This window comes from Arvicola amphibius, chromosome 18 (assembly GCF_903992535.2).
Source record: "Arvicola amphibius chromosome 18, mArvAmp1.2, whole genome shotgun sequence".
Taxonomy (NCBI): domain Eukaryota; kingdom Metazoa; phylum Chordata; class Mammalia; order Rodentia; family Cricetidae; genus Arvicola; species Arvicola amphibius.
This window is the reverse complement of record NC_052064.1, coordinates 21,988,782-22,013,590: the sequence shown is the minus strand read 5'-3', so window position 1 is coordinate 22,013,590 and position 24,809 is coordinate 21,988,782. Positions and strand designations below refer to the sequence as shown.

Here is a 24,809-nt window from a genome sequence, read left to right as displayed (position 1 = left end):
TAGTTTTTTTTAAATTTTAGGTCTGAAAGCAAATAATGTTGACTATACTGTTCACTCAGTCAGAAGAGCTCTAGAAAATACTGCAGTAAAAGCTGAGAATATAGAAGTATTTGCCCAAGGACATGGAATTATTCAGGTATTGTTGTCTGTGTAAAAAGTAATGATAAACCATCAAGATAATGCTGTGTAGATTGCTCTGCCGTGCCGACTCAGCCTGTCTGTTGGCCATTGTAGAACTCTGAGACAGAGGGCACAAGGAGACTCAGTGGGCAAGAGAGTAGCTGCACTGGGATAGAGAAACATGAGGGCATGCAGAGATCGTCAGGCAGAAGTTAGCAAGTGGCCTTGGATCACGTGAGAACAACTGTAAATGCAGGCTACAGTGGAAAGTCGTCAAGTCGTGATTAGAATGATATTTCTTTTTAAAGCGTTTAAAAGTTTGCCATCTTCGCTGTGGAGATTAGTTTAGAGAACTGAATATAGAAATTAGCTTTGCTCCTAATTAAATTGATTCTTAATTTGTAATAAAATATTTTTCTTGACCATTTATTCTTTTTTAGGTTGACAAAGCCTATGACTACCTCATTCAGAATACATCTTTTGCTAACAGATTAGGTTTTACAGTTACGGTTGGAAATAACCGTGGCATCTACCTCCGAGATCCTGTTCAGGTGGCTGCTCCTTCAGATCATGGTGTTGGCATTGAGCCTGTATTTCCAGAGAACACAGGTAAGCAGTAGGCTGGCAGTAAGCAGAAGCATTCATATTTGTGACTCAGATGGATGGTAAACAGAAGAGGAATGCTGCTTGTCTATGCTCTAGAGCAGTGGTTCTCAGCCTTCCTGATGCTGTGACCCTTTAATGCCGTTCCTCATGTTGTGCTGACCCCAACCATAAAATTACTTTATTGCAACTTCATAACTATAATTGTAATGTAATTGTTTGTTTTCTGATGGTCTTCATTGACACAAAGTGGCTGCGACCAACAGGTTGAGAACCACTACTGGAAGGAGAAGTTACAATTTTAATTAGTGATTACTTTAAAGCAAAATAGATTTGATGGGAAGTGTTAATTAGGGATCCCAGTACCGTGGCAGTTCAAGCAGCATCTTGGCTATCCAGAAAACAGTGGAGCCAGGCCTTTAGTGGCCCATAGTTTTATTAAACTTGTAATAAAATTACAGATTCCTTTTGTGCACTATCTCATTCCTTCAGTAGAAGGCAGAGCTTTAGGTTAGTGTTAGAAGTAGAAGCAGCTGGGGCAGCAGGGACATGGGCACTGCAGCTCTACGGCATATAATTGAAGCTGCCGTCGCATGTATGGCAGCTTATTTTACTCAGACTCTTCTCTACATGGCAGCAATATAAAACATCCACTAAACTCCTGCTTTTAAGGGTTAGCAGTGTTGGATGAAAACACATGTGAATCGCGGAAGGATACTAAAATCTAAGGAAGACGCTGTGCTTTTGTTTAAGTTGTAATTTGGATGCCATGTCTAATGCATTGTCCAGCTGACCAAACTAAGTTGCTAAACTTTCTTGATAGTACATAGAACCAGGAAAACGGGGAAATGTTAATTTAATTTTATTTTATTTTTAATTCCAGAAAACTCTGAAAAAATATCCCTTCAGCTTCATTTAGCTTTAACTTCAAATTCGTCTTGGGTTCAGTGCCCCAGCCATTTGGAACTCATGAATCAGTGTCGGCACATAAATATACGTGTGGATCCCAGGGGTTTAAGAGAAGGGTTGCATTATACAGAGGTATATTGTCATATCTTTTTTTTCTTAATTTACGCTTTGAAATGTTTTAAGAGGTAAAAGTGAACGATCCCTGGTGTGTCTTCTTTCTCCTTAAAAAACAACTATGTATTTTTTCACTTGCCAGATTTTCTAACTTTTCTCTATCCATTTAAGGAGTTAATGTTTCATCCTTCTGTGAAGAAGGCTGGGAAGACATAAATAGCAAAGCCTTTTTTGACCAGACCTCTCTACTTTGTTAATCATAGTTAAACTTGTACTGTAGTTAGCTTTACTGTTTAGACAAAACATTTCTTAAACATGGCAGTTGTAAGTAATCACAGTGTCATAACATCTTTCTGCTTTCAAAGTATTTATAATAGTAGTTTTATTTTGTAGTAGAGAGTAATTAAAATGCACTTTAAAAAAAAATTGATGCCGTATTGCCCATTAATTTCAGTCATGGTTTGCTTATGTGAGTATTTGGACCTTAAGATTAGATTATTCTATGCTTGCATTATACCTTTTACTTCCTTTTTTGCAACTTTGTTCATGGATGCTGAAACTTAGCGTTCTTTCTTCAAGGTATGTGGCTATGACATAGCATCCCCTAATGCAGGTCCTCTATTCAGAGTTCCAATCACTGCAGTTATAGCAGCAAAGTAAGTAAGATGTTTAACTTACTATTACATTTAAATTGTTAATGCCCATATGTGATACAGTATAGACTTTTGGAGGATTATTAGCCCAGGAGTAATACTAGGAAGATTATAAGACAGAAGCAGGTAATCGGGTTCTGCTCCTTTCTAGATGGCATGTAGTTAGCTGTGCTGTTTGTATTCATTGTGAGTAGTTGAGAGCCTTGGCATCTGCCCACACTTCACTGAAATGTTTTTATCCAGGTGGTGTACCAGTGACTCCATATTGCCCAGCTGAGTCTGCCTTTATTTTGCCTGTTCTTTTATTACTCAGTAGTGATTCTTCATTTTCTTCCACTCCATGTGGCTTTATTTTCCTGTGTTGGATTATCTTCTTCTGATTTTTTTATATAATGAGTCTTTCTTTGTTCTACCAGCAAGCTCTCAAATAATGACATGGAGACTTGTAATTAATTATGAAAAAGCTTGGCCTTAGCTTAGGCCTGATCCTAGTGACTCTTATACCTTAACCCACTCACGTTGGTCTACTTCTGTCGCGTGGCATTACTGCTCTTCCGTCTCACACCTGTTTCCCATCCTCCTGTCGCCTGTGCACGCAGGTTCTCCTCTTCCTCTCTCCCTGGAAATCCTGCCTTTACTTCCTGCGTAGCTATTGGCTGTTCAGCTTTTTATCACACCAATCACAGCAAATACAACTTAATACAGTGTGCAAGTATCCCACAACAACTTTCTGTTTCCAGAATTATTCCTTTATCCTTCTTGGAATCATGGAATTCAACTTTGATAATGTTCCTTCATGCTTCAAACACAGCAAGGGCACCCACTCCTTAAGGATCAGGTTTAGGTTCTTTAAAAAGCCCACAATATACACAACTTACAATTATAGTCCCAGGCAGCTTCCTGTCACTGACTCTACCACATTGCACATTTTTAGCCAGCTCCCTGACCCAGTTTCCTCAGTTTTTATGCATTTGTACTATTGGTTCCTTTGCCTCATTTTCCTGTCTGTTAAATAACCAGGCTTGTTTCTGGGCCTCCTAGGTGAAGGGAGTTCCTTCCCTATGCCCATTAACACCTTTTACCAGCTCAAGGACAATCTTTGACTATTGTGTTCCAAGGTTTTAAAATTTAATTTACATCGTTTGATTGTGAGTCCTCTGTGGATATAAACTGTGTTTTACACATTGTAAATTTAATACTGTTTAGGTGGTTGTTTGAGTTAATTATGGAATAGGCCTCAGCCAGTGAGGTCTATAGCATAAAATTGAAGAGATTAAATTTAAAACATGGGAAAATTGTATTTTAAATTCTCAATTACATATTTTATATACGTCCAGTGGGACTTTAGAGAAGACTTTCAATAGTATGCAGTTGAGGAGTTTCCCCAGGCTCACTTTTAGGCTCTAAGCCCTTTTCTGTTTCCCCTGACGATTCCTTTCTGAAGCTTGCTGCATTAGATGGTTTTTCTCTCCCCATCAGTTTTTATAGATCAGAGGGTCATGTTTTCCTCATTGGCATATTTCAGCTACACATCACAGTGCCTCATACATAGTAGATACTCATTTCTTCTTGATAGAATTGAGGACAATTTTATTTTATTTCTAGTACATATAGTTACACATTTGATGCTTAGGTTTCTTTGATATCTTATGAAAGTAGTTTGTCTTTGGAGCATTTTGAAACGTAAACAGGGGCTCAGTTTACTATGTTTCACCTGTAATAAGACTATTACTGACACAAATATAATTCGATATTAGTATTTAGAAATCACTAGTTGAGTATCTGGTAATGAGAAAATCCTGTGAGTTTTGTAAAAACTTCCCATAAAAAAAAAATACAGGTGAGAGCCTAAGCATTTTACTGTTTTTGTTGCAAGGTATAAAAGTAGGTTAGTAGAATCATCTGTGGGCTGCTGCCAGGTTATATCTGCTGCTGTGTCACATGATGAAGTAGTATTGTGCTTACTGTTTACCACCAACTCACTGAAAGCTCAATGCAGGGTTTACTTCTAGCGAACTGTACTCTTGCATATGTTAGGAACATCTAGAGTGCCAATGACTTTATTGTTTACACGTAGCTTTACTGTTAGAGTATCATATTTAATATATATATATTTTTTTAATTTTCAGAGTAAATGAGTCATCTCATTATGATCTAGCCTTTACAGATGTACATTTTAAACCTGGTCAGATTCGAAGACATTTTATTGAGGTTCCTGAGGGTGCAACCTGGGCTGGTAAGTAAAATGTGACTGTGACCTTTTATTTTGTTACTGTATTTGAGAATTTGCACACTGGTAATAATGCACTATTGCTGTGTTGATTTCCTTCTAAGGGTTCTCAGGAGTTACTCCCAACTGTTATCTTTTTGTATTCTGTGTCTACGCTAGGCCCTTAGAGGAAGACTGCTCGCCTTTTCTCCTATAGAATACTTTGTCTAAACTCCGATGACTTATTGAGAAAACAGCAGCGTGAAATATCTTTACTGATACCATCTATAAGCATAGATGGTTATAGAGTGCTTCCTCTATGTTAGGTCAGCCTTTGTACTCTTAAGAGTTTGGTGCACAGAAAGCTATTTGGGGTTGTAATTGTGAGTTGTCATTGTGGGCTATTTTAAGACCAAGTTGTGGCAGGGCTTAGTTCTGCAGTATTTACATAAGGCCCCTTAGGGTTGTATAGCTCAAGGCTTTGATAAAATTCATTGATAGTACTAAAGAATAAAAAACCTTACCCACAGAAATTACCCTTGTTTTTGCCCAGCCTTTGCAGTTTACTGAGTCTGTTTTCTTTAATTAAAAAGAACAAAAACCTTGTTTAATGATAAACCAGTAAATATGAGCCCCTTAGGATTTATTTATTTGGTGTTGAAAATTTTCCAGGGTTGGGTGGAGGTTATTATTATAAAACATTATTGAATGATACAGAATGAGCATGTTTCCACTTCATTTCACAGTGCTAGATTACAAATGTTCTGGTGGTTTCTATTTCAGATCATTCAAAATGTTGTCAGAATGACGTATATGTACCCAGAGCAATGGATTGATTTCCCCTCTGTGCCCACTTGTCTCTAAGAAATAAAATGAATCGATCCTTGCTTCAGTACCCTGGATCAGAACAAATGTTCTTTAAATAATCTTCCTTCTGATTTTGGTTTACCTCTAGCCTTGCAATACAGTAAAGCTAAGCGGGTGTGGTTCTGATGACGATACTTTGGAGAAACTTAGGAATACATACAAGAGGAAAAGAATAGGAAGAGAATTTAGACTTGATGCATAGGGATTGCTAAAATTATAATCCATTTATCGGAAATTAGTTTGTTTTCTGACTAAAATGAAAGAAAAGAGAGATTTTAAAGGCTCTGGTTAGGATAATTGTGTGCAGATCCAGAAGTAGCTTTGTTTTTTCCTAGTGTCTGAAGTTAGGATTGCTGTTCACTTAATAATGGCTTATTTCTTAGAGATTATCATGTATACATATACTCTTTTTGAGGAAGCTTTCAGAAGTATGGTTAAGAGCACTTGCTGCTCTTCCAGAGAGACCTGGGTTTGATTCCCAGAACCCGCATGGAGGCTTCCAACCGTTTGGAGTTCCAATTCCAGCATAGCTGTGACTTCAGGCCTCTGCAGGCACCAGACACGCACATGATGTGCAGAATAATGTCCATGCGTACAAACCCTACATATATCAAATAAAAATAAGTCTATAAGTTCTATTTTTATTATTCCCTAAAAAGTAAAAGTTACTAAAAAATTTTGTGATCATTTTAATTCTTAACCAGTTTAAAATTTCTTTCTTCATTTTAGAAGTTACTGTGTGTTCATGCTCTTCTGAGGTGTCCGCAAAGTTTGTTCTCCATGCAGTACAGCTTGTGAAGCAGAGAGCGTATCGAAGTCATGAATTTTATAAGTTCTGTTCCCTTCCAGAAAAAGGAACACTGATTGAAGCCTTTCCTGTCCTGGTAAGTTTGACAGGTTCAGATTCAGAGTAAACTCTTTTCTTTTGACATGGGCTAAGACTTTGTAGTTTGTGCCTAGAGTATGTAAGAGATTCAGATTTTGTTCATACAGATGAGGTAGAATGAAAGGTAGTTTAATGAAGAATACTGAAAACCAGGGCTGGAGAAATGGTCTGGGGGTTAAGAGTTCTTGCTGCTTTTGTAGAGTACTTTGCTCTGGTTCAGTACCCCCACATGGCAAGCAGCTTAGAACCACATGTCATGCCAGTTCCCTCTCTGACCACCTCACACTGGGCAAGCACCACATGCAAGCAGAACACTCATATACATAAAACAAACAACCTTTAAAGAAAGGAGTACTGAAAACCAAGCCATTTAGCATAGTGCTTAACAGTAAATCCTAGTATTTGGGAGGCAGAGATAAGGAGACCAGCCTGATTTACATAGTGCGAATCTATGCCAATAAATAAAATGTAAGCTGTGTTTCAAAATGAATTTTACTCCTCTACTCTCTCCTTCTTGAAGTTCTATGATGGAACCCAGGTCTGTGCATCTCAGGCAAGTGCTCTGTAACTGAACTGTATCCAACCAATATTCCTATCTCTTTGAACTCAGATACTTCAAAGAAAAGTTGAAGACATGTGCTGCTTTATATCTGGACCTTCATTTTGCATTGTTAGCACATAGATTAGCCTGCAGATTGTTTCCTTATGTGAGACTTTTCTACAGTGATCTTACTAATGTCCTCCTGTTGTGTCTCTGTGAAGTGGTTTGATTTCCAGATAAAACTGTTGTCAGGTCTGTTTTCACCCTATTAGGCATGACTGGTCTTCCTTCATGGTAGGTAGAGAATGTGCTGCTGTGCTTGCTATACTTGCTCGTCTGGTTCTCTTCCTGCTCTCTCCTGTCTGTGTTACTTTTCTGTGGGGCAGTGTTAGCATTTACTCATCTCTTTAAATGTACTAGTACAGCAGTGCTAGAATACACTTTTCAGTTTTTTCCATAAGAGGACGATGTGACTCTAGCCTGCTACTTCAGTTGCCAGGTGGCTGTGAAAACAAAATCCATTCATGCCTATTGAGGATGCTTTATAAATTTTATAATATTCTTTCTCATCATTAATGTAAATATCTTTAAATTGGTCCTACGTTTTTTAATTATTAATGATTTAAAAAATGTTGGATTATTAACTATTTACATGCCTTGTCTATACCCACCCGTGCAATTATAATTTGTTGAATGCCTAGCATAAATGATAAAATCTTTAGTTTTCTTGCTGCAAATAAAAATTTTGTTTTGAAACAGGTAATATTTGATGGTATGAAGAATTAGAAAACAGATTTATTCTTTAACATTCTTGTTTTTATTTGCAGGGTGGAAAAGCAATTGAATTTTGTATTGCTCGTTGGTGGGCAAGTCTTAGTGATGTCAATATTGATTATACCATATCATTCCATGGAATAGTGTGTACTGCGCCACAGTTAAACATTGTAAGTAATATAACATTCTTGTCATTTTTAGTGTAATTTGTGTGGTAGATGTAAACCTTAATAGGGAACTAATCAAATATCAAATAAATATATATATATTCGTCCATGAGTATTTAAATATTTGCATTACATAAACTTATTAGAGTCTAAGTATTGTCTTAACGTTTGAAAAATTAATTTTTAAATATCTTTTGTAGCATGCATCTGAAGGAATCAATCGTTTCGATGTTCAGTCCTCCTTAAAGTATGAAGATCTAGCTCCTTGCATTACTTTGAAGAGCTGGGTCCAAACACTGCGGTATCTATCACTGTTTTAAGAGTTACAAAAGCTGAATGTTAACAATGTGAGGTTTGGGGGGTGTTCTGTTTGTTTTCTTTCTAATTTTTTATCTATGTGCTGATAGCGATAAAAAATCCAGTTTGATTTTGCAGCCTAGGAATCCTCTTGGGTTTCCAAAAGGTGGCTCAGCATTGCTTTCTCCCCTCACTGATGCCATCAGCGCTGCTCTCACTGTTGTTGACATAAATAATTAGTTGAGACTGAGACAGGAGAGCAGCAAGTCCAAGGCTAACCTGGAGAAGTTGGTGAGACCCTGTGTCTGCTCCACTGTGGAGTGGTCGCTCTCCATGCACACCACCTCAGTTTAATCTCAGCTACTGAAGCAGAGCGAGTTAACAGTGCCCCGTTTTTATTTTGTGACCGCATGGTTCACTGTTGGTAAAAATTCAATATCAGAAAATCCCATTGGCTGGTAGGAGAGGTTTGTGTCCTGCGTGTGTGTGCCGTAACTCCTGTGGAAGCGGAGCTGCAGTCTTGGTGTTCTGCTGCTGACACCTTGGCAGTGTCACCTCCTCAGGACAGGGCTGGCTCTGTCCTTGGCGTGTGGCGTGGCCCGTGCCGCACTTGTGCAGCAGCACAGCAGGTGAGGGTGGTGGGGAATGTCTGGGTCAGAGCTGTTCTTTCACCGTTGTGGGCAGTCACCCGCGTGCTGGGATTGGCTATGCTAAGAGCTCTGGGGTAACATTTTCAAATGGTTTTGATGATAAATTTTGTAATATTGCAGCGATTTCGTCAATATGGGGTACATATTAATAATTAAAATATATGGCTTACTAAAAAAGGCAGTTTCAAAAGTAATCTCAGCTGGCATACTTAACTGCTTTCTCTGTATTGCTAAATGAAGTCTTGAATTAATTCAGTGATGCAGTTGTCTTATTACAGCCCAGTAATTGCAAAAACCAGACCTTTAGGATCCAGAGATGTTTTGCCAAATAATCGCCAACTTTATGAGATGGTTCTGACATATACCTTTCATCAGGTAAGTGTTTTGTAGTAAAATACACCTGTACAGGAAACTTCCATTTTACCGTCTATGTAATCACAGATGAAAAGACATCTCCTATCTTTGAGTCTTTAGTTTTTTGGTTTTTGGTTTTTTTTTTTTTTATAATTTATTGGGGGTTTTTTTGGTCGATATGACAAACAGCAGGAATAAAAATGTATAAAGGAAGGAGTTGTTACTCTTCCACACTGTTTGAGAGGGCTTAGCCTGTGCTCCCTTGGCCTCTTTGTTTCTGGGCCTGTAGTCAGGTAACACACAATGGCATCAGGAACATTTAACGGAGGCTGCTCAACTCACAGAGGACAGGAAGCAGAGAGGAGGGGACCAGAAACTAAAAATTAGAGCATGCCTGTTGCCACCCAACTTTCTTCAGCGAGGCCCTACCTTCTAGAATTTCAACCATCTACAACACAGCATCAGCAGCTGGATAGCAAGCATTCTGCATATGTGGGAGATACTGTATATCCTGACTATAACAATGCTCAATGGATAACACCTGGCCTATTGCCCTCTGTGAAGAATCAGTAGTGAAAGTAATTGAGACCATTGTAAATGTTGGATCCAGGGGATTTTTACAGTGAATGAGATTTCAGTTCATTTTATGTTTACTTTGTTGAAACATTATGTAAATTTAGTTTTCATGCTACAGAATGGTAGGTTAGGGTTAGATTCCAATTTTATAAAGAGATTAGAGTATATATGTTGGAACTATACAGATTTGTTAGGAATGAGTATGTGTGTGGGGGGGAGGAAGAGGCGTTGGGTTTGTATTTTTACAGTTCACAAAAGTTAATGCATTTATGCCAAGGTGGTAGCTGTCCTGTACTTTGAAAAAATTGTTCATAAAAATGTATTTTGAATATTTTTTAATGAAACAGTATAATGGTATTATAAATTATATATAAACCATGACAAGTAATTGTTCTTTTTTTCTTAATAGCCTAAGAGTGGAGAAGTAACACCTAGTTGTCCACTTCTTTGTGAATTGTTATATGAGTCAGAATTTGACAGCCAGCTCTGGATTATTTTTGACCAGAACAAAAGACAAATGGGCTCAGGCGACGCCTATCCACATCAGGTATAAGTTGTTAAAAGAATGAACGAATCCCAAATTTCTTGTTAGGTTAAAACACTTGAAAAGTTTTTAAAGATGTAATTTGCACTTGGTCTTTTTACACCTACAGAAATCTCTTTTGGGAGCTGGAGAGATGGCTCAGAGGTTAAGAGCATTGCCTGCTCTTCCAAGGTCCTGAGTTCAATTCCCAGCAACCACATGGTGGCTTACAACCATCTGTAATGAGTCTGGTGCCCTCTTCTGGCCTGCAGGCACACACACAGACAGAATATTGTATACATAATAAATACATAAATATTTGAAAAAAAAGAATCTGTTAAAAAAAAGAAATCTCTTTTGCTCTGCTAGTCATTAAGGGACTGACTTGACAGCTTTTTTGCCGTACGCTAGAGGATGTTGCTTACAAACACTGCCAGCAGAGTATTTTTAGTGGAGGAGGAGGGACTGCAGCCAGGACTTTGCACAAGCTCAGTATGCACTTTGTCATGAGATTAGACCTGCCGTCCCAATATAGCTCTTTGTTGTACTTCTCCCTCCTACCCACGGCTTCTGCCTATTTAAAGAGAGATCGTGAATGAGGAGTGTGAGACTGTAAAGTGGTCCTAGGTCTGAGTGGAACTCTGGGGTTACTAAGGCATTGACCTGGTGGTTTCAGTATATTAATGCCATCAGCTCTGAAACTACTGAGCATTGAACTGCATGCCAGGCACTGTGCTTTCCACAGCCACTGAATGGAAACAAAGAATATCTTGGCATGTGACTACTTGGAAATTTTGTCTCTAACTCAAATTGTATTTGAAGAAATGAGATATTTTTCCTGAAATGCTCGTGATTTTTTTTTTTTTTTTTTTTTTTTTTTTTTTGCACAATAGTGAAAATGATGGAAGTTGTTGTGTTTGGTCATTTAAGGAGTTATCCCAGTTCTTCCGTCAGACAAACAGCAGTCTTGTCGCTATAGAATGGAATGTTGCAAGGCATACTTGAGTTGCCTCTCCTGTCTTCTCAGAAGATACTGCTTCTGCAGAGTACAGCATCCCTAGTCCATGAACATGTTAGCATGGCCGAATGTAGCTTTCTATCCCTTCATTTCTGTTGCCTCTCTGTTTCCCCTGATTGTCATAAAGAGATGTGACACTTCACAGTTAAAATTCAAAGTTTGTATGTACATGAATGTGTGTTTTAGAAAATCTGCAGCCACTCAGTTTCACTTTTGACTATTTGTGTTTCTGATGACCCATGAACAAAAATACTGCTTTTCTTAATCATGTATAAATATTGGTTATGTGAGTGTGTGGCTATCCTGTGGTGGAAAGAATGAGATCACTAGGGTCAGACCTTGCCTGAGCTCCTTCATTCTTTACTCTCTGTGTGACTCTAGGCAAGCCTCTTGATATTCCTGATCCTGCGTGCTCACTAGCACCCTAGACATTTTTGTATAATAATGTTTTGTACCTTGTGCACATTCTATAAATGGAAATGTCTCTTTTATCCTTTTATTGTCATTTTATTGAACTTACTTTTTCCAAATATTTTCTTTTTTAGTATTCTTTGAAACTGGAGAAAGGAGATTATACAATTCGACTACAGATTCGTCATGAGCAAATCAGTGATTTGGATCGTCTTAAAGATCTTCCGTTTATTGTTTCTCATAGGTTGTCTAATACTTTGAGCTTAGATATTCATGAAAATCATAGCCTTGCACTTCTAGGAAAGAAGAAATCAAGCAGTTTGACGTTACCACCTAAATATAACCAGCCATTCTTTGTTACTTCCTTACCTGACGATAAGTAAGTGATGGTGTTGACGAGTTACGTTGTGGTTCATGTTAGTCTAAATTTATAGATTACTAGCATTTTAGTCTGAAGTTAGTTTTCAGTTTTATTTTTGAAAATTTGTACATGAGAGATATTTCAGTGTGGAACTATTTTGATGGTTTTCCTCTAAGTATTTTTGTGAAACTTTTTCTTTTGTTGCTTTTTCCCTTTTTAATTTTCTCATTAGAATACCTAAGGGGGCAGGACCCGGATGCTACCTTGCAGGCTCCTTGACACTGTCAAAGACTGAGCTTGGGAAGAAAGCTGTAAGTACTAGTGTTCTAACTGAAAGTACCTGTTAACCTTGCCCGTCTCTTTGAAGATGGCCTTAAAAGGCACGCTTCAGATGGGTAAAGGAGACATCAGGGGGGCGCAGGGTAATTGTTTCTTTTCTTTTTCTTGAGCTATTAGTGAAGGTGAATTAATATTTGGTGTCTGTTTAAATGTGTCATTGAAAAACAGTTTATATTCTTTCCCACAAGCCTATACCTCATGTCCTGAACCTATTCTGACTCAGTACCCAATCTTCCTGAGATCCAGGTCATTATTGGCTGAAATAAATGTAAAATTACAGCATACCTTACAGTTTTGATCAACATATTGTAGAGATTGGAATGAGTCAGATTCTCTTCAGCTGTTTATAAAAACCAATCTGAGGAATTTTTGCCAATGGATATTGGCTTTCATGTTTGTGCAGACTTGTTGAGATCTTGTATAATTATGTGGTCAGATGTAATGTTTCTTTTGGTACTGTGTTTTATAGTTTTAAAAAGATGCTTTTTGTTTCTAATTTAGAGATAACTGCTATTTCAGCCTTATGGGCATTTGTTTCAGGTTTTCCCATCTGTTTTCATTACAGATTTGTCACACAGAATGATGTTTATGTGGATCTGTCACCTTTATGGCCTAAGGGTCATTTGTTGTAAACCCAGTTAGAGTTGTCATTCTTACATCTTTGCATTTCTCATTAGCGTTAGTTCAAACCAAACTATGCAAGTCTGTTTAACCTAATACTAGGGTCTGTACACGTTGTTGTCAGATGAGCTCATCTCATTTATCTTGAAATTTATTTGTATTGCTTGTCATCACTCAATCAAGGCCATCTATTCACAGCTCTGAAGCTTCATTTGGGGAGTTTGTGCTTAGAAAAGGTTGTGCCTTAGTCTCATTGTGCTCCTTACACATGCACAGCGCGGGGCCATTGGAAGGCAGCCTGCACTGGATCCTGGACTTTGTTCTTGAACTGATTCAAGAAATCCTCATAACCAGGTGTTGTTGTGCACGCTTTTAATCCCAGCACTCAGGAGGCAGAGACAGGTGAGCCTCTGAGCTCAAGGCCAGTGTCGTCTACAGAGTGAGTTCCAGGACAACCAGGCATACACAGATAAACCCTGTCTTGACGAAAAGGAAGGAAGGAAGGAAGGAAGGGAGGAAGGAAGGAAGGAAGGAAGGAATCCTCAGATCTTACTGTAGATTTACTATTTAGCTCCTTCTGTGGGACTGCAACTGGATTTTTCAACCAGATAATAGATGGCTCATCTTAGAAGTCTACTTCTCATGGAAAGTATAACAAAAGAGAGTTATTGATAGAAGTATTCTTACAACAGTTCAGAAAATAATACTTCCTGACTATACCCTTAGAGACAATTTTGAAATTATAAGTACATGGATGTGACTTTACCTAGCTAACTATAGTTAGAAAAGTCGTTTATAAGAAGACAGCAATAATCTAAAGTTATTGAGTTAGTGTAATCACCATTGAATTTTTCATTTAAACTTTCCTCAGCATTTTACACTTCTTACATTCTGGTAGTTGGAAAGAAAGTGTTATTTTACTTCACTTTGCCTTTCATTATAGCCCTAAGCGCTGCAGGTTTTTGTTTTGTTTTTTAGAGAATTCCATAGGCTTATGTGATGGTCATGACCTCCTGTATACAGTCAGAATCTGCAGACTGTCAGCTAATCTTAAATGTTTTTTTTAAATGTTTTAATACTAATGCAGTTTGATCACAAAACTTTTTAAATAAGAAGCTGAAAATGGCATATTTGAGTGCATTTTTATTTTTAGAAGTTGGTATGGCAGTATTGCTTTCCTTTAAGCATGCCATTGTGGTCACAGCTCTGATCCTTCTGAGTACTGTGACGAGTACAAATGAAATGTTAAATTGGAAGAAAATTAGGCAGAGGTGGTATCTCCATCCTGTGTAGATTATGCATGTTTTCTTACAGAATGTCGTTCTAACTCCCAGGGGCAGTCTGCAGCAAAACGACAAGGAAAATTTAAAAAGGTACTGATTGTCAGTTCTTAAAAATGATATCTTAAAGCGTTATTTACATAGTAGTTAAACTTTTTTCTCTCACTATTATAAATCTTTATTTTTAAAGAATCTTTTTCTTAGTTTCTTTTCTTTACAATCTGCAGTATAGTTCTGTGAGTTAATACCCACGAGCAGTATTGGCATAGTGCTTTCCTATAAAAGGTTTTGCGAATCATAACCCCTATTTTTCCAGTGGTATAGACAGTTTTATTGCTTCATATTTCTTGTTATAGATAGGATGTTAAGTTAAAAAGTTTGAAGTTTTGCATATCCAAAACCATAAAGAAATGAATGTGATAATATAGCAATAGAGAACAAAGTAATTAATGACTTTTTTTTAAATCTAGGGGTGGCTACATGGCTCAGTAGCTAAAGGTACCCGCTGACAAATCTGACAACCTGAGCCTAATCTCTAGGACTCATGATGGAAAGTTGTCATCTAACCTTTGTGTATGTACCATGACACTTGCCTGCACACACACACACATTTTAAAATGTAAGAAAAGTGTAAAAAGCCTATTAAAATCTAAAAGCCATATTTAAAAATATGGTTTTGTTGATAAACTAGTCCCTGCTTTTACATCTATCCTGGTTATGGAAGAACAGACACAAAAAGGATTTTTAAAAAAGTGAAAATAACAAATAAGAATGTCTAACTAAACATGAAGTCTGTCATAAAAATGCAGACATATTTGATGCTGTGCATGGTTCTACTTGGTTTCCTGTAGAATATGAGAGTCTGTATTGACTGCTGGAGCCACATTTAACTTAAAGATTTCTGTTAGAAGTACAGAGAAAGGGACACATTTGAGGAAGAGCCACTGACACTGTTAGCATCTCAGTGGTCTCTATGTAAGAAGTATTCCTACCAGATAATCAGTTGTGCTTTAAAGTACTGAAATGTCTTCCAAAATGCCCTTGTTGTGTATTTATCTGTTAAGCCCTGGTGCACCATGAAGAATCTTCTAGTTAAGGACCTGAAGACCAGTATTTCTCAAATGGATGTTTTGACCTGTTTGGATACCATCTAAACATAATTAATGGATCATAACCCATCATTTAAAAAAAATCTTATTTTATGTATCGATGTGTGTTTCTTTGAGTTGCCACAAAGATAGCTTGAAAAGGTTTCCTAGGAACTCACTAAAACAGAAAATATATATCAAACAGAGGTTAAGCATTGCTTTTCTTCCACACTTAGAGGTTTTTTTTAGTTGTTCTGCACAGTTTTGTTGGGCTAAGGTTGTGCACGTTGTGAGAGATAATACTGAAGCATGAGAATGTTTTTCCTGGAGGCTGACTAAAGCTTGGGTAACCAATGTGGGAACTCCAGTTACTTCTGCCCATTCCTTCCTATCAGTACAAGTACCTGGCACATTACAGCTCTTGTATAAAAGACCTATAAAGTTACAAAGAGAAAAACTTACACTTACAATGTAATTAGATACTTTTAATAAATCACAAATGGCATCAATGCTATTAATCTTTAAAATAGTTGAACTTGCATAAAGCTTTTAATTTAGTAACTAAATTAATACATTAAGCACTCAAGAAACTGAGCCCTTGAACCAGATCTAAATGATGCTGTATTATGTTGTTCACTGAGCAGTTACTGATTTTATGGGTAACATTAAGTTTCTGAAAAATATTCTTCAGTTTGAACGTTATTGAAATACTTTAAGGATAGCTTAGAATTTTTTTCAGGTTTAATACTAAATTTCTCCTATTGAGAACTCTTTATTACTTTTCTACTATGAATATTCTTCTTGACTATTCTTATTAAAACATGATCACAATTATTCATGATTTAAGGTACAAAATCATTGCTATTAAATTAACTTTACATTAGTTCCTTAACAAGTGAGTTGGAGCTGGGCGGTGGTGGCGCATGCCTTTAATCCCAGCACTCGGGAGGCCCAGGCAGTGGGTCTCTGTGAGTTCAAGGGCCAGCCTGGTCTAAAGAGTGAGATCTAGGACAGGTTCTAAAGCTACACAGAGCACAGAGAAACCTTGTCTCGGAAAAAAAAGTGAGTTGGGGAAAAATTGCTGTTAAAAAAGAGTATATGATCATAGTGACACAAATTAAAACAACTCCATTTTCCTTTTGATTAGGGTTTTAAAGTACTGCATTTATAATTTTAGTAATAGAAAATTCTTGTCATGAAGTATTTTATAGGGTCTTACTAATATTGTAATTGTAGTGGTTACTGATTTTTTTCTAAGATCCTAAACTTCCTACTCTTACATTTTTAGTGATAGTTTGTTTACTCTAAGAGTATTTGTTTTTATAGGTGTTGTTTATTGTATATTAACACATACTCACATTAAATTCTATTTTCTGTCTTCTGTACTAAAATAGTAATGGCAAATGCCTTACTTTTGAAATTCAGAGAAGAAATTGTCTTCTAAAACAGGTTTTCTACCTAGAAGTGTTTCTTTCTTTCCAGCCTGGGAAGCTAAACGGTACACAGTGCAGTTAGAATGAATCGGACTGTCAGGCAAGTGATGATCCACAGTCTGTGTAACACACAGAAGAACTTGATTCCAAAGCAATATAACCATATTTACATAGATATTGGAGACTCCTTTTATCTTTACTTCTTGGACAGTTTTGCTAAACACACTACACTGGAGCTGTTTCAATGAGAATTTGTTGCTAGGGTTTTGGCTCAGCTTTTTCAAATACCCTTTTGCTTTATACAGGGCAATGCCCACCCAGGAAAGTGACCTGCAAACAGTGGAGAAGAAAGCTGAGCATGGTGGAGCCTGCCCATAATCCAGCGTTGTCAGGGGTTGAGAGGAAGGACTCTGATACAAAATGATTTCAGAGCCAGCCTGGCTCCCATTGCAAGACCAGTCTCAAAAATACAAGCAGGGTTGGTGTTGAGGGAAAAGAAATTGATAAGTTGCAGCATCCTAAAAGAGCAAGCCCAGCAGTAGGCTTTGCTTTGACTCCCTTAACTCAGACAGTATAACGTGCTGCAGATGGATTTCTATGGCTTCCTCATTTCTGTCTTTCTGTGCTTTAAAAGAGCCATGAAGAGATAGTGGTTAATATTGTGTGTTGAAGTGACAGTAGAGCCAGACCAGTAATGCCTCACACACTGCTGCATCACCATATACCCCAGAATCCTGAGTGTCAGAATCTCGTTAACATGGAAATGGTGACACAGTGCATAGACCTAACAGTCCTATTTGGGGGTGTAGGATTTTAAAATACTTTTGACTCATGTTATTTCTGAAATAATGTGGGAGAGCAGTATATGTCCTTTTGGCAAGATAAATTTGTTTCAATATTAGAAACTTAAGATGAGTGGAGATAATAACTTAGCAGCAGTTCAGTATAAACCTGAAAATAGATAGAATTTGAAAAGTGGACTTAGTAAAAATGGCTTAATTAAGGACAGTCAGTTTGTTGCCAGAAACTAAGTTTGGCTATTTGGTTACATTTCCCAAGCAGTGTATTTTTGTAGGATAGATTTATATGTCATAGATAAATTTAAGATATATTACTCTACTCTTCTCAAAGCAGAACTTGTCTCAAAGAACTGTAGGCTTATTTCCCTGTTCTCTGCCTCTTCTTTGATCTTTGTCCCAGGACACTACTGTTGGCAAGGTTATCAACAGGCTCCTTGCAGCCAATTTTTCTGGTCATTCCCTTCTTAATCTGGATTAGCAGTCTATCACATTTTTTTAATTCACTTATTTTGTGTGGGAAGTGGTGTGTGTGCATGTGTGCGTGTGCGTGTCTGGGTGCGTGTCTGGGTGTGCGTGCGTGCGTGTGTGTGTGTGTGTGTGTGTGTGTGTGTGTCTATGTGTGTACATCTAGCAGCAGTCAGCTCTCTCCTTCCACAGGGTGGCCCAGGAACCACGCTCAGGCCGCCATGCTCAGCACCGAGCCCTGCACTGTCAGTCATCCTGCCGTCCCTGGCTCAGTACCGAGCCCTGCACTGTCAGTCATCCTGCCGTCCCTGGCCTCTCATTCTCTGTGCTCGTCCTCAGGGTTTTCAGAACCCTACATCCCTTTTGTTTTGTCCCAGTCTTAGAGCATCTTTGGGCAAAGCAGGAGTAGAAAATCTATTCTCTTCTCATCTCTTACCCCTGCTGATCTTACTCATGTCCTGACTTTATGCACTATTGGCAAACATTGTTGGCTCTGTCTTCAAAGACTATCTCGAATCTGTTCATTTTCTCTTGTTTCTACACCATATTATTCAGTTCTATACAATGTAGGAATTCCTAGGCTTATTTTCTGACTTATTTTTCTACCTCTAGTTTTCCATTCTGTGGTCTGTTCCCAAGACTTATAACATCAAGTATTATAAAAATAAAAATGTAAGCCCAAATTTAATATATTGAAGTCATTAAAAAGCAAAAGTCTTAAGATAGTTGATAAAATTCTCTATATATTTAAAATGGGATCTTTAATTTTTGCCATGTTCCACCAAGCTCTACTCAGCATATATGTACCCCACTTTATCAGTTTACGTAACTGCTGCCATGGACTGGTTCAGATTTGTGTTACTTGTTCAACTTCCACTTCAGATGCTAATCCCTGGGTTAGAGGGTGCTTCTTCCTCTCTTAGGTTAGTGAGATTCATTCATGTTTGTTATTTAGATTCACTGACTTTTCCATAACGGCTTTGTTTGCATGGTTTCCCTGTCTTACCTGAGTCACTGTCCTTTGTTTATTTTCATGTGTGTTATGTGTCACTATCAGAAACTGCTTACTTGTGTTTATTGTCTGACTAACTCTTGGTAGAGCATGTATTTGTAAGTGCAGGAATGATACTTCTCTGCTCTGTCCTCTTACAAGGAGAAAAACAATTCTTTAGTTTTAGCTTTACTCCTCTGAGCAGATTGAATTGTGAAAGGGCAGGTACACTGTCCTTATTGTATCAAGTTCAACTGAGAAGGCTAGAGACACTGATAGAGTTCTCACCTTTTTACTTTAAAGGAATGGATAAAAACCTCAGTACTTTTGAAGTTTGTGGGGCAGAAGGGGATCCAGTATGTGGATTGGTATTTTGGTGGTTTTAGACCCTTCGGATCTGGAATACGGTGTACTACAGCTCGGGCACAACCCCCATCACAAGGGTTCTGAAGTGTGGGAAGTGAAGCCTATGAAGCTAAGCCTTTCTCTCGCCTTCCTAGGATGTGATCCCTGTGCACTACTATCTAATCCCTCCACCAACAAAGACGAAGAATGGCAGCAAAGACAAAGAAAAGGACTCAGAGAAGGAGAAAGATCTGAAAGAAGAGTTCACTGAAGCATTGCGAGATCTTAAAATTCAGTGGATGACAAAGTAGGTTGTTTTCTGTGGATTCCGGTCCTCTGAGTCTTTCTCCGCTGGTGTATAGTGTAGACTATATTCACAACTGTTGGCTGCATGATAGGATTGCAGGGTTGTAAACTTTTTTCTGCATTTATACTTTATATTTTTCCAATGAAATATGTAATTTTTTTATTTTAATTTGCCCCAAAGAGAATTTTATTGAAGGGCATAAAGAAAGAAAAAGTAACTTTTTCTTCTCTCCAGAATTCACCATTCCCTTTATCTGCTCTCTCTGTTTGAGCATGTAGCAGTGTGAATGGTTATGTGTCTTACTTTTCCAGTTAATTTTAGTGTTGGGCACTTCCTGTGTCATTTCATAGTTTAGAGTTCTATTTTTAGTGACTATAATTTATTGTCCTATGAATACAGTATAATATATTTAATGATTTATTTAGAATATGTGTTTAAAATTTTTCTCTATACTTTGGTGATGTGATATATATATATACAGCTTTAACTTTGTTTTCTTATCTGTTGGGTTTTAATGTTTTTGAGACAGTGTTTCATTTATCCCAGGCTGGCCTTAATTCTCTAGTTGGGCAAGAATGATCTTGAATTCCTGATCATCCTGCCTCTGCCTCCCAAAGGCTGGAATAGCAGTCTTATACCAGCACACCCGGCCTAATGGAGAGATTTTAAAACTTCTCTGAGATAGTATAATCTAATTGTTAATTTAGATGTCTTTAAAGTTCCCTTGCTATGTTTCTCAAATGGTTTCTGCTACGAATGTAATGTCTAGACATGTTGACTGAAGCTGCTGCTGTTGGCGGGTGAGCTGGTAGGTGTTAGCTGTTGTTTGAGCTGGACATGTGCTTTGCCCATTCTTCGTCAGAATGTTAGGCTTTTATTACCATGTTATTATCATTACCATGTTATTTATTAGTGTTATTATTATTCATGTTAAACTTTTTAACATGAAAGCTTACTTAGCAGCTGGTTTCCCTTAGTTATCCCTGGGCCTTTAGCTCACAATGTACACTGAAAACTTTGTTCTATGTGGTTAAATCAGTTGTTTGGTTTTTCCCATTTTAGCTTTCTTTTGCTGGTTTTCTGGAGGACTCCTCCCTAGCAGACGTCATGTATAAATCCTTGTGGATATGTGGCCTAGGAGGGAACAAAAGCCTTTATAATGTGAACAGAGTCCCCAAGGACTAAACCATTCCAGCATCAGTTCATATTCATCTATGCTGTTCTGTTTAAACTGAGGGTGTCTTCCCAGACGTGAGTCAGCCATGTCTGCCTTTGACTGACTTAGAATGCTGTAACTAGCAGACAACACAGTTTCTTCAGAGTTGCAAAGGTAGGCTTCTCTCATAAGAGCCTGAGAAGCCCTTCCTGAGTCTGCCATCCAGTGAAACTGGTGAACAGTTTTGTTTAAGAGAAACCTCCCAAACCTCCGGAAGTGGTTCTAAAGGAAACCACAAACAGAAGCTTCTAATCAGGAATATTTGTAAAATGTGGTGGATGGGAAGATAGCTCAATAAAGTTCATGTTTCACCAGCCTGTAGAGACCCAAATTCAGTCCTCAGAACCCACGTTCATGTTTCACCAGCCTGTAGAGACCCAAATTCAGTCCTCAGAACCCACGTTAGAGTGGGTGCACTAACAACGAGTTGTGATCCTCGTGCTGAGAAAGTGCAAACAGATGTTATTCTTAGGGCTTACGAGCCAGATGACCCAGCCTGGCCAGCAAGTTTCAGATCTAGTGAGACGGAGTGCTGAGAAATAACTCTGAGATTGCATGATGGCTTTTCACACACGTGTACATTCACATTTCTGTTGAGGTAGGTATGTTCTCTGTAACTAGTCCTTATTAATAATTATAAAGTATTTTAATGTCTAGGACTCTGAAGCAATATTTAAAATTTTTGTTTTAAAGAAACGTGCTTTTCATTAAAAATCACTAATTTGTCTCTCTTAGGCTTGATTCTAGTGACATTTACAATGAATTGAAAGAAACATACCCTGCTTACCTTCCTCTGTATGTTGCACGGCTTCACCAATTGGATGCTGAAAAGGTTGGATATACTCATTTTTTTTAATTCGTTTTTTGCATAATAGTATCTAAAAGTTTGTATTTTTGAATAAAGGTGCATCTCTCTCTGTCTTGTCTTCCTGCCTACTGAAAGTGAGTCTCCTGCAATCGGATGTGTTGTTAAAGTAGTTCTAAGAGCTGGCCACTACTGACTGATGGCAGTGTGCATGGGTAGAAACCATGAAACTACGGTATTTGATTGGCCGATAAAATTGTAGCACAGGAAAAAGCATAAGGTCTGATTTTTGGTCTTACAGATGAGTTGTCTTGGACAGCTGGAAATCTAAATACCTCAGTAACTACTTTGCTTCTAAAGATTTTATGATGATTCCAGATTGTCTAACATGGACTATGGGCCATCTCATATTACTGTTAGTGGAAGTAGGGACACGCCAGCTGTGACCTGGCGAAACTCATGAAGGTTTAGAGTGCACTCGAATGGAGTGCTTAAAGGAGGCCTCTCAGAAGCCACCCATGACGGTTGTAGTTTGAGTCCTGACCGTGGTCTTGTTTTATCTAGTCTCACTTTTCTCATCCTAGTGGTCGTTTAGAAAGAACTTGCTTATGAATGGGGGTTTGGGGGTTTTTCCCTGTTTTTTCATGTGGCATGGTATAAAATAGAGATTATTATCTCTAAAATCACTGGTACGATAGAAGGGACTTTTCCCACATTGTGGTGAACTTTATATGTTTGCTTTATTTTCAGTTTCAGTTTTGAACTGCAGATTGTAAGTTGGGTACTGTTACATCTGAGCCCATTTTCCAGGGCTACTGGAATTGTCAAAGTCAGATTAAACGATAACATAGACCTCTAGCCCTAGAAGGAAATGACATAGTGCCCTTACAGTTTCATGGCTGGGGCAGTAGAAATGAAGATGCTAATGCAGTGATTGATACACTCCTTTATCTTCTACCCAGGAGCGAATGAAAAGGCTTAATGAAATCGTTGATGCTGCCAATGCTGTTATTTCTCACATCGATCAAACTGCCCTCGCAGTTTACATTGCAATGAAGACTGACCCCAGGCCTGATGCAGCTACTATAAAAAAGTACCTAACCAGTAAATAATCTTTCTTGCATCTCATTTCTTAGTTACTTGTTTAAAAATTAGGGACTAGTATTGAGGACTTTTTTTCTGTTGTAGCATACATACAGTTAGGATTGACAGTTTTTTCATACTCTTTTTTTTTTTTTTTTTTTTCGCAGCATGCAGGAGCAGGGGCACATGATCTCTGTGAGTGAAGGCCAGCCAGGTTTACCCAGTGAGACCCTGTCTCAAAAGAGAGAGAGAGAGACAGGCAGGCAGGCAGGCAGGCAGACAGAATTGTTGTATGGTTTTGAAAATGATACTGGTGTTTATGTAATCTGATAAGAATTTTAATTTTTTGTTTAGGTATTAAAGTATAGGATTCAAATCATTCCTAAAATTTAGCTATGATGACTATGATTGAGTAACCAGTTTTGATTCAGAAGATATTTATAAAAAGGTATATGTAAGTTATCATTAAGAAGGACTTGAAGGGGGCTGGAGAGATGGCTCAGTGGTTAAGAGCACTGACTGCTCTTCCAGAGGACCGGGATTCAATTCCCAGCACCCTCATGGCAGCTTACAACTGTCTGTAATTCTAGTTCCAGGAGACCCAACACTCATGGCAAAACACCAATATATGTAAAATATAAATAGATAAATATTTTTTTTTAAAAAAAGAAGGACTTGAGGAAATTAACAAGACTTTTCAATATAAAAACTATCTAAAGCAAAAAATTAAATTGGAAGATAGAGCGGGGTACTAGGAGGCAAAGGCAGTTGAATCTCTGTGAGACTGTATAGTTCTCCAAAAAAAAAAACCAATAGCAACACAAACAAAAATTGGCAGATAGAGCCGGGCAGTGGCGGCGCACACTTTTAATCCCAACTCTAGAGGCAGAGGCAGGCAGATCTCTGTGGGTCTGAAGCCAGCCTGATCTATAGAGTGAGTTCCAGGCCATCTAGGTTATTACACAAAGAAACCCTGTCTTGAAAAATAAATTGGCAGATAGGATGAAATACAGAAAATATTTTTAATATTTTAAAAGCCTATAGGAAGAAAGCTTGCTAGTGTTCTGAATGGGCAACGCTTCATAGCTGTTCGGGCTGAAGAGTACTAAGGTAGGAGAGATAAACAATGTTTCCATGTACATGACATTTGGATTATTGCATTAGAAGATGCTAAAACTTTCAGAAAAGAGTCATGCTGATAACTGAATCCATTCTTGGCAAGAATAGAGCACCTGTGTCAGTAACAACTTCCTTCTGAGTTCTGCACCTCCCCTCCTGCTCAAGCAGGTCTTGGATAGGTGGAACCAGTCAGTTGGGTGTGACATGGGTCATGCCTCATGATTCACTGTCTCCTTCACAAGCTAGGGCTAATGGTTGTACCAGGCTCTTAGAGCCCGAAAAGCAGAAAAGAATGGTACCAGACACCTGAAAAGTGATAGAAGAACAGCGTAGTAAGTGAGCAGGAAAGGGGACTCGAAAGTCTGCTGTTTTCTGCCCAGAGTAGCTGAAGCAGAATCCAGGCACCTCCACATAGAGAATGAAGGTTGGTTCTTTAAAACTTCGACGCTCTTGATGACTGGTGGAATTCAGGCCAGCCTGGAGTCCAGACAGGAGAGAAGTGAAGCTCTTTCTGGCGTCAGAAGATTAGAAAGATTAGAGTTAAACTGAGAAGGACCGCAGACCCTGGAATGTGGAGTTTATGCTGAGAAACTTCTTAAAATGTTTAAAACTGGAACCTGGAAGAAATGTATTTGTGTTTTAGCATAATATACCGAGGGAGGAAGATACGTGGGATAGGAAATTAATGAGTCTTGCCAAATATTGTGTCATTAAATGAACAGATGAGTGAGGGGTCCTATGGTCCATCAAATTCTGCATTGATTTATCTGTCAAGATATAGGCCAACTACTGAACTTGGTAACTAAAGCTGTTACCACAAGGACTATACAATAAGCAGGTGACCTGAACTTGAGGGTAGGAGGAGAATGTGGTACTGCTGCCAC

At 38.1% G+C, this 24,809-nt stretch overlaps 1 protein-coding gene across 3 annotated transcripts in view; it reads left to right on the top strand.

The window, feature by feature from the left end:
* Positions 1 to 24,809, top strand: part of Tpp2 (tripeptidyl peptidase 2) — a 61,098-nt gene that overhangs the window by 30,645 nt on the left and 5,644 nt on the right. The window contains exons 12-27 of one of the 3 annotated variants that reach the window (XM_038315260.2): positions 21 to 136; positions 561 to 729; positions 1,607 to 1,764; positions 2,326 to 2,402; positions 4,529 to 4,635; positions 6,205 to 6,359; positions 7,730 to 7,846; positions 8,044 to 8,144; positions 9,069 to 9,165; positions 10,130 to 10,267; positions 11,807 to 12,051; positions 12,266 to 12,344; positions 14,328 to 14,366; positions 19,551 to 19,702; positions 21,654 to 21,750; positions 22,686 to 22,816. In XM_038315260.2, coding sequence (XP_038171188.1) covers positions 21 to 136; positions 561 to 729; positions 1,607 to 1,764; positions 2,326 to 2,402; positions 4,529 to 4,635; positions 6,205 to 6,359; positions 7,730 to 7,846; positions 8,044 to 8,144; positions 9,069 to 9,165; positions 10,130 to 10,267; positions 11,807 to 12,051; positions 12,266 to 12,344; positions 14,328 to 14,366; positions 19,551 to 19,702; positions 21,654 to 21,750; positions 22,686 to 22,816 — 1,978 coding nt within the window. Of the gene's footprint in view, positions 1 to 20; positions 137 to 560; positions 730 to 1,606; positions 1,765 to 2,325; positions 2,403 to 4,528; positions 4,636 to 6,204; positions 6,360 to 7,729; positions 7,847 to 8,043; positions 8,145 to 9,068; positions 9,166 to 10,129; positions 10,268 to 11,806; positions 12,052 to 12,265; positions 12,345 to 14,327; positions 14,367 to 19,550; positions 19,703 to 21,653; positions 21,751 to 22,685; positions 22,828 to 24,809 lie in introns of all 3 variants that reach the window. The other 2 variants (XM_038315262.1, XM_038315261.2) reach the window with 2 other exon arrangements.